The 12,426-nt window shown below is 37.7% G+C and overlaps 1 protein-coding gene across 2 annotated transcripts; it reads left to right on the forward strand.

The window, feature by feature from the left end:
• Window positions 1–586: 586 nt before the first annotated feature.
• On the forward strand, window positions 587–9,068 carry LOC147494386 (dnaJ protein homolog 2-like). 2 transcript variants are annotated; one of them, XM_086568706.1, is made up of 8 exons: window positions 587–951; window positions 1,065–1,256; window positions 3,527–3,692; window positions 3,822–3,963; window positions 7,686–7,819; window positions 7,896–8,038; window positions 8,141–8,339; window positions 8,436–9,068. In XM_086568706.1, the coding sequence occupies exons 2-8, from the start codon at window positions 1,107–1,109 to the stop codon at window positions 8,762–8,764; spliced, it is 1,263 nt and encodes a 420-aa protein (XP_086424832.1). In that variant the 5' UTR covers window positions 587–951; window positions 1,065–1,106; the 3' UTR covers window positions 8,765–9,068. The 2 variants fall into 2 exon arrangements, with proteins under 2 accessions (XP_086424832.1, XP_086424831.1); XM_086568705.1 differs by having other exon boundaries at window positions 761–951; window positions 1,069–1,256.
• Window positions 9,069–12,426: the final 3,358 nt, after the last annotated feature.

Genomic DNA, 12,426 nt, shown 5'->3' on the forward strand with positions numbered 1-12,426 from the left:
CTGCGCCACATAAGTTTCCGGTGGGCCACATATACATATGGCAAACCACATAACCACTTTAGTGGGCTAACATGATACGTTCACCAAAATTGATGGCCCATATTGCTTGAATTTTTTTTTTTGGCCCAAATTGATAAAACTATTGAAGTTACTGGTACAAAACATCCAATTTTTCTAACATGAGGTACAAAACATCCATTTTTTCTAACATGAATTATCAAGTCTAGATACAGAAAAAATGACACTCACACCATCTGATGTCAAAAAAAACTCGGAATGTAAGACCATCAATCCATTATCATATTGTACTTTTGTTAAAAATAGAAGTCAAATCCACAATGTTTTCCAAAGAGCATCTTCAATGGTGATCCAACTAAAACATCAACGCCAAATATTCTAAAATTTGATGAAAATTATATATAGCACCAATCATCCATTACCACCAAAACTTTAAAACTTTGGCACCAAATGGGTTGGTGTTTCATCAAATGCTCAAATGTATGAAACGGTTCAACAAGTGTAGCGCGTAGGTTTGGGTGAAAATTAGATGTCACCAGTGAAGATGAACCATTCATCAAATATGTTTGGTGATTCACTTGATGAAAAATGTTGGTGAAAAAACTCAAGAACACTTCCAACATAGACCACTAGCGTGATTGATATTTTTTTGAGTCGGCAGCCCTAACCCCAACGCTCCAATTTTGACCACATTCTTCTTATGACTATGAGTCCAACTTCTAGTGACGTCGAATAACAGCACGTCGTATAACGGAAACTGGTCAAACGCGTAATAAGGAACTTTTTATTTTCCCTCCACACGCCCTAAAAACCCACCTCTTTATAAGGAAACCCCCAACCAAGTCTCTCCGCTAAAAAGAAAGAGTGAAAAAACTGCCTCACTTTCTCTTCGCTCTCTCTCGATCTGATATAACTTATTGTCGTTGACTCAAGGTTTGTTTTTCTCCCATTTAGACTTTTTGGATCTAGTTTTGCATAACTGGCTGTTTATATTATTGTATAACATTTTGGATAAGTGGTAAAGATTGTATCTTTTTTTGGTGAAGTTAGGGAGGACATCTTTGTGTGTTTATTATAAACTTTCAATCATGTTTGGCCGTGCTCCCAAGAAAAGTGACAATACAAAGTTTTATCAAGTCCTTGGTGTTCCGAAAAGTGCAAGTCAAGATGAGTTAAAGAAGGCATATAAAAAAGCTGCCATAAAGAATCATCCGGACAAGGGTGGAGATCCTGAGAAGGTGAACCATTTTTGTTTATTTATTTGGGTGGGGCGATTGGTACTTGTTTTGACTTATATTTCCCAGACTTGAAATTCCCTAATTGCACTAGTATGTCTTTTGCTCTATGCTATTCATTATTTAATGTGGTCAATTCAAGAGGATTGAAGCATAATTCCTACTGTAAGACACAAAGTACTTCCTTGAGCTAAGAAGTTCAAAGGATTAAAGTCGAGATGTTAGAGAATACATTAGCTTAAGCTGGAAAAATATTAAATTTTTTGTCATATATAACCTGGTATGGAATCAAAAGAGAAAAAGGAATATGGAAAAGATAAAGGCTGTTTCTTGAAATTTTACTTTTTTTACTTTTACGACAATGAAAGATTAAGTAACTATATTAAATTCAAGAATATGAATGTTTTGATTTAGTAATTAGAGGTATAAAATGTTGTTGCAAACAATACTTGAAATAACTTGCTGTTGTCACCAGCGTAAGAGTTCTCTCGCAGCTTTAATGCCTATGGTACCGCACCTGAATGCTGTTGCCAATAGGGTTTACCCATAAACGTGTGTCAGTATGAGAGGTAAGAGTGTTTTAATTTGATCTTCATCTGCAAATGCAGTTTAAAAGAAACTATGTTGGCAACATAGTTTAATTGGTGGTAGTCTTGGGGGTGGGGTTTAAAGTAGTGAATACTTTTGACATGGTTGGCAACATTGCATCGCTTTAAACGCACACTGTTGACAACAGTGTTTTATACTTCTAATTGTTATTTCAAAAACTTCACACTCTTTAGTGAAAATTGAATATATACTTTTCATTATAATTTTTCGTATTCCTTTTGGTGGACAAAGTAGAAGTATATTAACTTTTAATGAATAGAGAGTTTGTAGGATGATATAGCATACAATGCAAGAATAAGAAATAGCAACTTAGATAGTATATAACAAAATGCAACAATAAATCATCAAAATCCCCCTCGTTCATCCACCCAGGAGTCTGTAATTATATTTAAAAAAATCTGAATAAGGGTATCCTAAATGGAACAAAAAGTATTTGAACCTCGACATAATCAAGCCCTCCAAAGAAAATGTTGTATCCTCAAAGTGTCTTATATTTCACTCTAGCCAAATACACATGTTGGTACTCCAAAAGCGTACTCCATCCCCGAAGTGAACTCTAAAAATCCAAGAATTAGGTAATATTTCACCAAACATGGGCAAACTCACACCAGCTACGAGTGGGCCAGGAAGGACCACGAAATATGAGATGAGAAAAATATTACGAAAGTGAATCGTTGGATGACTCAGTGACTCTCCATTTAACATACACAACAGACAAAAATCAAGAATAATTTTTCTACATGGATTCATTTGAAGTGTGTTTTTTAGTTTGGGTCATATCTGATTTTGGATAAAATGTTCCTCCTTTGTCTGTGCTACATTACGTGTTGGAAAGTGTGCTGTCTTGGTGTTTTCTCTTTTTCTTTAGTGGTGAAATTACTGAAGTACATCTCAATCATCTTAAGAAAGCTGTAACCTTTTTAGGTCTATTGTGAAAATGTATTTTCAGTCAGCGGTCTGGCTACCTACATGTTAACGATTGTATCTAGGAAGTGATGCTCTTTGGCAGGGACATGCTAGTCAACGATATGCTTGTAAGGGCAGTTGCGAAAAATTCGGTCCCCATAAAGAAGAGGAAATAAAGTACTATCACATTTGAATAAAAGAGTCTGAAATACAACATACTAATTTTTTTATGAATCAAGTTCTCATTTAGGAATTGTTTTCATATGTCCATCTCCATGTGCTCTTTGGATGCTAAAGCTGTGAGGATTTCTGAGAATTTCCACCACATTTTGGATTTGTAAATCCCACTTACCCTTGGTATTTGGGTGGAAATCAACCAAACCTCATCATGAGATCATCCTTTCCACCCATTTCTACCTGTTTCTCTTGGTTACCGTTACCATACCGTCTGAGAAAATCATGGTTTTAAGATTCTGGGTTTTTTAGGTTTACCTTTCCTGGTGGAAATCATAGGAATGGACCCCAAACGTACACTTAATAAGTAGATCCTACTTTTCTGATACATTTTGAAATGTCTCTTCATGTTTTACTTCACGAGCTGATTTAGATGGACAAAAACGTAAGGACTTTGTAGACCTTTGTAGTTCTTCCATATACACTCCCGCGTATATTGGAGCGAGTATTGATCTTCGTACTGATTAAGTCATTGTGTATTGTATTATAATTTTTACATTTTTAAATGTTGCTATTTGGAACAGTTCAAGGAGTTGGCTCAGGCTTATGAAGTTCTTAGTGACCCTGAAAAGAGAGAATTATATGACCAATATGGAGAAGATGCACTTAATGAACCAATGGGAGGAGGTGCAGGTGGTCACAGCCCCTTTGACATATTTGAATCATTTTTCGGTGGAGGTGCTTTTGGTGGTGAGTTTAAGAAGATCCTTTCATTCCTTTGTTCTTTTGTTTGTCTGCTTGATGAGTTTTTTCTAGTCACATTAATACGTTCCTGTAAGCATCCCAATTGTGCATATGCTGATTGATGTACTGATGTAGGTGGTGGTAGTTCAAGGGGACGAAGGCAAAAACAGGGTGAAGATGTTGTGCACAGCATGAAGGTTTCTCTTGAGGACTTGTATAATGGAACATCTAAGAAGCTCTCTCTATCTAGAAATGTTCTGTGCCAAAAATGTAAAGGGTAAGTCTCCCGCTTATTACTTTTGTTCCAATTTTAAAATGTTGGTTGCCTTTATAGTTTTGTAGCTATATGCTTAACAGGATCAAAATATCTAAACTAAATTATAACTGAGTGAAATCATATCTATGAAAAAAGTCAATTCATTTTGCATAGTTACAAACATTTGATTTGTCTTTTATCAAAAGTACATATTGCTATAAACTTATAGGTAAATACTTTACAATAATTACATGCATACATAGTGTCCAACCTGGTTTGGAAACCAACTTATAGTGTATGTGATGAGAAAAAAATATCAATTAATAGAAAATTAGGGGAAAACAAAAGGAACATAGTGTCCAACCTGGTTTGGAAAAGACATAGGTGTCCAACCTTAACTTGGACTGTAATTATTATTGCATATGACCAAAAAAACATAGGAATTCTATTATGAATTAGAAAAATAAAAAGTCTTGTATATATATGGGTGGAGCGTGATGATAACTTGTGAAAATTATCGAAGTAAAAAGCGAGAATAGAGGAAAAAGCAAAGTAGAGGAAAAAACAAAGTAGCGGAAAAGATACAAGGTAGTGGTATGCCGAACTTGAAATTTGTGGTGGAAAGAAGGCGGCAAAAATATTGTAGACAACAGGTCGTGTGGCCGGTTGTCCACAATGAATTACCCTCCTTTCCACCTATCCAGCTCCATGTTCGTTATTCTACCCCCTTGTATATTTTTCAATGCTAAGTTTCCTTTCTACTTTTATTTTTCTTATTTTCTTGTTAATCACTTCGACACTTTGCATAGTTTTGTACTATTTCACGATTTTCCTTTTCAAACTTGATATACTCATGCCTTGTGTATTTAGATTCAATGAGTTTTACCCATGATTATGTACTTGTAAGGTGTATTTTTATCTACTTTTGTACACCTATTCCAAATGTTAACCACAAGGTTGTGTTCTAATCAGAGACAGGTGCCGTTGCATGTTTAAGTTCAAGTTCAACTTCTTTTCTACTATCTTGTCCAACATTTCTCTTAAAACCTACTTTTTTCTCAAGTATTTCACCCCAAGTCTATTTTCACTTCAAAGAGGAATTTCTATTTTAACGTGAGAGAAGACCAAATAGTTATTGACAACAAAAGCATGTCGTGTCCCGGACAAGAGAGTTCTACAAATTGTCTCTCGTACAAGAGAGATTCCTTGAAAGCATACAATCATAAGATGAACAGATTGTTCGGGAAGCGGATATCTCCGCTGCAGCTTTACAGAATCGAGCGAAAAATTTGTGGAGTGTTTCTTCTCTTTTCTGCTTGATGTTGAAGAGAGCCCCAACACCAACACCTTTTGGATGGTTCACCTTGTGATGAAAACACTTCGAAAATTGGTTGGTCAGGTCTTGGAATCTACAAATAGATCATGGGGGTTATTTGCTGAACTATTCTAACACTTCCTTTTTTTTAAGTGTGGAAAAGAAAATTTTGCATTTTAAAGCATCGTCACCTCCCACAATACCATTTTGTTTTTGAAATTAATTACATGAAACATAGGACATCGTTCGACGCGTCATAATAATTGAACTTAGGCTGCTTGAAATCTTTGTTGTGAGGATCTTTGAATGGTCATAAAGAATTTCCAGAATGTCATCTTAAGCTGTGATATTCTTTAGGTTTCGGATCATTGTAAGTAGAGCTTTCTTTGCCATCTGTTGGACACATTAGATCTAAGTTAGCAGGCTCGTCATCATAGTCGTGTTGCGACCTATGTGGATGAGTGGAGCGAGAAGAAAGAGAAAATAAAACAGTCGCGTAGAGTGTGGTTGAGGTGTTTCTTCGTGTTGTTGTTCTCTATCATGAGTGCGACTGTTGATCCTTTCGTCCCCTGCATCCATTGTTGCTTGCCAGTACCTGTGTCAGGGCCTGGGGGCAAGCTAATGCCGAGTAGTAGCATCAGCTTGCCTACCGGCAGCATTACCAACATCTTGGCGAAGTTGAGAAGTCGGTGTACGACCTTGGGGTTGGTTATTCTATGGAGGAGGTGGAGGAATCCCGCACTTTTTATCATAAACTTGTGTGGCGATCGACGGGAATCCTATCCTTATGCTATCCCACACGTTATTACGACATTGGTGTGTGTTACGTTGGGATGTGACAGATGCAGCGTCATTGTCTAGAGGAATTATAATTTTCAAATCATTTAAAGTGTTTGTTCAGTCGTCGCACGCCCTTGTGCTTGAATGTGCTTTCGGAGACAATTGACTAGTATTATCAGTATCTAATGGCTGAGGACATCCAAATGCAACAATTTTGTTCTGAAAAGTTCTGTGCAATGGTTGTACAACATTGATGTTGCGTGCAATCTGATGCGGAAGAGGAGCATGAGGGGGCAGTCCGTTGTCTCTGGCTTGAACGTGAACACTTAAATATGGTCAAAACATGAAGTGGTGACGAAAGAGGTGATCGGTGCAGAAAAGTAATGAGAAAAGTGATTTTAGATTATGAGAATGGTGAGAATGACCTTTATTGTTGCCTATGTATGTATGAACATTTTAGATGGGATCATGTTTGAAGAATGTAGTTCTTGTCAAAAGTAGTTAGGGTGTTTATATTGTAGATTATAGATTTTTTGGAGCTTAAAAATTGTAATCGATTTGAATTTATGATTTAATATTTATCTCAAGGAATCTAGACATAGATTAAAATCAACAAGTGGTGAACCATGTGGCAATGGTTTAGCCCTAATCACATGAATTAATGGGCCTTTATATTGTACATTGGTCCATATTATAGGGATTTTGGGCCGTGACCCTTTTGATAAAGCGAATAAAGTGGGATCCTATCGATAAGTGTTTCCCACGTAGGTTTGGGGTCGCGGGGGGGGGGGCGGTGGGTGAAGGGGTAGACACAAAGTCTAAATTCATATCTAGATAGACAGCCAAATAGCAATATAGCATAATACTAAAACACAAATACTTATGTACTTAACTAGTCAAATATGTCGCAGATGTAGACATAATAGGGATATTTTAGTCTTTAAAGAACTTGTTAGGGGTTAAGTTGTCAAAACATTGGAAAAAGTTCCAAAAAATAAAAACAAAATAAAATAACGATCGGCTGGGTTAAACTCAAACCTCAAAGCGCCTGTCTCACACCACTAAGCTGTAGCCTCACAGTATACAGGTTTAAATTTTTAGACTTGAGCCTCAAGTCGCAAAATTCCTAAAAGGCTTAAGGCGTGCCTTGAGGATTAAGCCTCAATACGTTTTTCTAAACCTTGTAATATGGTATTAACGAAGGAGATTGGGTCAGATGTTTGTTTCTAGTTTAGATTTGTTCCTACGTTTATCTTGTTGGTATACTAGACGTTTTTAAATAGTTAAGGTGATTGCTCCCAATTTCTATTTGCTTTTTTAGTTTTGTTTCTGACCAAGCATTTAGTGGACCTCAGGTTGTTGGTTGATATCAATGCTTCTTCTAGAGACAATGGTCTTACTATTGAAGTGCCCTTGTCTCGGCAAGAGTCACCACAACTTTTTTATTTTTTTTAATTAATTAAAATATAAATTTATTGTTTTAATGTATTATCTTTTCATTAACTATCTGGTTCTCTTTTTACAACTGTTGGTCGAAAGACTGATGATAGAAAAGAGAGAAGAAACTCGACTATCATGGTGTGTATGAGTTATGATGTCTACTTTGATCCTCGTCTGAAAATTTCTAAATTATTTTGAATAATTTCAGAAAAGGGTCGAAGAGTGGTGCATCTGGTAGATGTCATGGATGTCAAGGTTCAGGAATGAAAATTTCAACTCGACAAATTGCACCTGGCATGATTCAGCAGATGCAACATGTTTGTCCAGATTGCAGAGGATCAGGTACTCAGCGGAAGTCAAGTCTTTTGTTAAATCTTCTTTGTGAGATTATCCCCCTGAATGCATATTGTTCATGCAGGTGAAGTAATCAGTGAGAAAGACAAATGCCAACAGTGCAAAGGAAACAAAGTTGCACAGGAGAAAAAGGTTTTGGAGGTTCATGTCGAGAAAGGGATGCAGCACGGGCAGAAGGTAGTCTTTCAGGGTGAAGCTGATGAAGCGGTAGGTGACTCAGGTTTTTATTTTAGTCTTAATATTTGATGTACGTATCTTTATACTGTAACTTTTGCTTGCAGTGACACTAATACATTGTAATTTGTGCAGCCTGATACGATTACGGGGGACATTGTTTTTGTGTTGCAACTGAAGGAGCACCCCAAATTCAAGCGAAAGCTTGACGATCTTTTTGTAGAGCACACGTTGAGTTTGACCGAAGCTCTCTGTGGCTTTCAGTTTGCCCTGACCCATCTTGATGGTAGACAACTCTTAATAAAGACAAATCCTGGCGAGATTGTCAAACCTGGTATTGATATGGACTCGTCGGCTTTTTCATTTCCTCTGCATTAAGAACACATTCTAGTACGCCTGGTTTCCTAGTTGATGTGATCTTTTTATGCAGGTCAACACAAGGCGATAAACGATGAGGGGATGCCACACTACCAGAGGCCTTTCATGAAGGGTCGGTTGTATATTAAATTTAATGTGGAGTTTCCCGATTCCGGTGTTCTCTCCTTGGATCAGTGCCATACCTTGGAGTCGATTCTATCCTCGAGGTCGACTAGCCAATTGTCGGCAATGGAGCTGGATGAGTGCGAGGAGACTACCTTGAATGATGTTAACATGGAGGAAGAGATGAGAAGAAAGCAGCAACAGAAGCAGCAAGAGGCATATGATGAAGATGATGATGATGAACCAGGGGCATCAAGGGTGCAGTGTGCTCAGCAGTAGAAGAATTTATTGCTTCCCTGCTACTTGATTTTGTTGATGGTGAACCAGGAGGGTAGAGGGTGCAGTGTGCTCAGTAGTAGAAGAATTTATTACTGCCCTGCTGCTTGATTTTGTTTTGGGGTTTGCCGCTCAATGTTTTTTGGTATCCTTATTCTGCCTGGCACTCAGTTTCCTGCTTAAATTTTGGTTATTTTTGTGTGATTGTGAAAGATTTTACAGGAAGTTAAAACTATCGACTCCATCACGGATGAAGTTGTGATTCTTGTAATTTCCTACAAGTGAAGATGCTCGCATTCATTCTCCATGCAGTTGATCTTAGTAAGATTTTTAATTAGGAATTGGTGATTATTGCGAATTTGCGAACGGTCAGGAGTTCAGTACCGAACGATATAAAAAAAAACCTCGAAAACTTCCACTAAATACCCAGTTTCTTCTTCCAGCTCACCTCTTCCTCCACTTGTATATGCTGCACCACCCTCTGTACTTCCAACATGTCCGACCAAACCACATTAAATACCAATGAACAGACTGGCACATTATTCTCACGTGATTAATGCACTCTTACAAGTAAATCACTCCAAATGTGTTATTTAGAAATTAGGCTAGGAAGAGGAACCGGTCTTTCGTAATGCTCACACTGAGTTCAGTGAGTTGTACCAGTGCTCTAAAAAATGCTAGGCGGTGGGAGAGTGCCTAGGCCTTTTTGGGCAGTGCCTAGACGAGCTAGGCGCTAAGTGGTTTTTTTCCCCTAATATATCTTATAATATATATAGTAATACACACCTATACTACAAGAAATGAAGAAAGTCATTTACCATAACTTAAAAAATAAACACAAACAAAGATACTTATTACAAAAATGCGTAATAGTTGAAGAACATCGACTTCATATAAAAACATATTCTTTCTTATAGTGACATATAATTTACATTAGATTTTAGTCTTTTAAACTCATTCAAATCTTAAGCCTACACGAGTATTTAATTTTCGACATTTAATCATTTAAAAAAAAAAAAAAAATTGACTGGACCGCCTAGCCCGCGTAATCGGTCCACCGAATTTTTGAACGACTTGGGCCTAGTCGAGTTGGTTGGGCAGCGCCTAGACCGATTTTTAGAACACTGGTCGTAACCCTTGACAAAATAAACAAGAAATTGGGCTTTAGGCCCATATTCCAGTTTTTATTGTGGTCTAGGCCAACCGGATTTTCAACTCATTGATTAGAACAAATTACTTGTTTCCATTTTTAATCATTTAAAATGACTAATTATTGTTGACTTGACTTTTCTATTTTCTTTTTTATTTTTTTGGTAAGTAACGTTAGTATATTATATATCATGAGTTGTTGCCTACAAGTGGGGGTGGTGCCGACATCTATATCTAAGCCAACCACGGAGGAGGTACTCCTTCCCATTGGAAATAGTCTTTTAGGGCAGTAATGCTTTATGGGAGAGTAAATCAGCATGGCGTTTATATTTCGGCAACAAAAATATATATCAAAATGTACAAAATTAGAGCTAAGTGCTCTGATATCCTGGGTGATCCGTTTTGATTGCCAAAAGAGGTTCGATGAGAGACTAGCCCAATTCCTAGCTATAGCTTGGGCGTCTGTTTCAATCTCAAGATCTATAGTCTCACGAAATATGGCCCATTCGGTGGCCAAGAGGTCTTCGACACTCGGCCTCTTCTGCTGATGTTGCATGTCTGGTTTTGGTTCCTGCTGCTAAGAATTGGCATTGTGAGTTCCTTAGTACAAATCCAAATCCCGACATATTCTAGATACATATGAAAAAGCTGCGTCAACATTTAGTTTTTGGGTTGGATGTTTTGGTGGCTGCTAGTGATCGGATGAGTGTTAGTTGGTGATGATAGTAGGATTTGTTGATTGTTTGTGTGATTAGAGAAAGATGAAGATGAGACATAGGGATGCTTTGTGATGGTAGGGGCACCAGTGGTTGACTCATTAGTTTGGGATTTGCCTTTATCTTTTGCATTGGCCAACTTTGTTATGTGATTTGCTTGGAATTGGTTTGGAACCAGATTTTTAAAATAGGCATTGCATATAGTTTTCCATATTGACCAAGTGATGTTGACATAGAAGTGCTCTAGGAACCTAAATCGAAGCTCCAGAGCTTGGGTGGGGAGAACCAGATGTCCATCCAATCTTGGGTGGACAGGTGTTCTACTGAGTGTTTCAGGAAAGCCCATTGAGAGGCAAACCAACATGCCCTAGTGAAAGGACAAGTTAGGAGCATGTGATGAAGAGTCTCATTAGGGTGATCGCACAGAGGGCATTTGTGGGTGGGAATAGTGATGTGAACACCTATTTTGTCCCTAGTAGAGGCAAAGTTATGGTAGCATTTGCATGCAAAGTTGATGGCTCTTGGGAAAGTCAGAACCTGCCATATCTTAAGGTGGTTCTTATTTTGTTGTGCCGTCGGAGGATTGTGGGTAGTGAGATTTTTGTAAAGAGATTGAGTTGTGAAAATGCCTTTTTTTGTGAGATTCCATTTTAGTTGGTCGGTGTTATCTTGAGAGCTTAGATGAATGGTGCTGATGTGATTTACAGTGTTGTTATTGAAGAGAAGATGAAGAAGGGTGGAGTTCTAACATTTTGGGTTGGTAAGAATGAGATCGTTGACCGTTGAGGTGGGGAGATTGATCACAAGGTTGTGTACATTAAGGGTAAGAGGGGTGAAAGATGTCCACTTGTCATCCCAGATAGAGATCATAGTACCATCTCCAATTTGCCAGGTTGAGTGTTTTTTTATATGTTCAATGCCTTTGCAAGCGTTGTGCCAGATCCAAGAGGATACCTTCTTAGGGCCATCGTTGATTGCAAAATGATGGGGGTGGTATTTGGCTTTAAGGATAGAAGCCCAAAGGGAGTTAGGGTCAGTTATGAGACGCCACGCCAGTTTCGAGAGCATAGCCAGATTAGCATGCTCGAATGTCCAGACCTCCTTGGCTTTTGGGCTGGCAGATGAATTTCCAGTTTTTGACATAAAGCCCATGATTCTTGATAACCACGAATTTGGTAAACACAATATCAATGCGTGAACACTAATACCTAATCTAACAAACACGTGATTAAATCAATATTTTACTCTCTTTCTCTCTATACTATCAAGTAATATAGATCTAGTAAAGGTTTGAATCTACTCTTAAACTATCAAGACTAAGAGCATATTTAGGAGAGAAACCAAAAAAATACCAAAATTTTGAACCAAACCAAACACCAAAATAAAAAAACACCAACCATCTTTAGGAGCAACGAACATCAAATTTTCGACATCAAAGGACACAGTTTTGGATAAACCGTGCCATATAGCTCACGCGGTTTTCCCAAAACCACGCCACTGATGGTTTTCTCAAAGCCCAAGCCCACGTGGTTTTCCAGAAACCACGTGCTATAATCATTTAACACTCTTAATCCTGTTAGGTTCAATCTTTTCATTTTTCATGTTCCCTCTAATCCTAAACTCATCTCCTTAGGCAAAAAAAAAAAAACTACCAAAACTCTTGACGATTTTTCAATGGATCATTCATCTTCTGATTCTTCATCGAGCTCAAGCTCGAGCTCTTCAAATGATAACACTGCAATTAAAACTTGTAAATTAGTGGCTATTGTCCTACCTTTGGTTCGACATCGTCTGAGTTTA

This window comes from Coptis chinensis, chromosome 6 (genome assembly GCF_015680905.1).
Source record: "Coptis chinensis isolate HL-2020 chromosome 6, ASM1568090v1, whole genome shotgun sequence".
In the NCBI taxonomy this organism is placed as follows: Eukaryota; Viridiplantae; Streptophyta; class Magnoliopsida; order Ranunculales; family Ranunculaceae; genus Coptis; species Coptis chinensis.

What these genes read in the sequence shown, in the direction of transcription:
- LOC147494386 (XM_086568706.1), top strand. Translation starts at nt 1,107, where the DNA reads ATGTTTGGCCGTGCTCCCAAGAAAAGTGACAATACAAAGTTTTATCAA. An exon ending in AGGGTGGAGATCCTGAGAAG is followed by an intron (nt 1,257 to 3,526) that starts GTGAACCATTTT and finishes TATTTGGAACAG; the next exon opens with TTCAAGGAGTTGGCTCAGGC. An exon ending in AGGGTGAAGCTGATGAAGCG is followed by an intron (nt 8,039 to 8,140) that starts GTAGGTGACTCA and finishes TAATTTGTGCAG; the next exon opens with CCTGATACGATTACGGGGGA.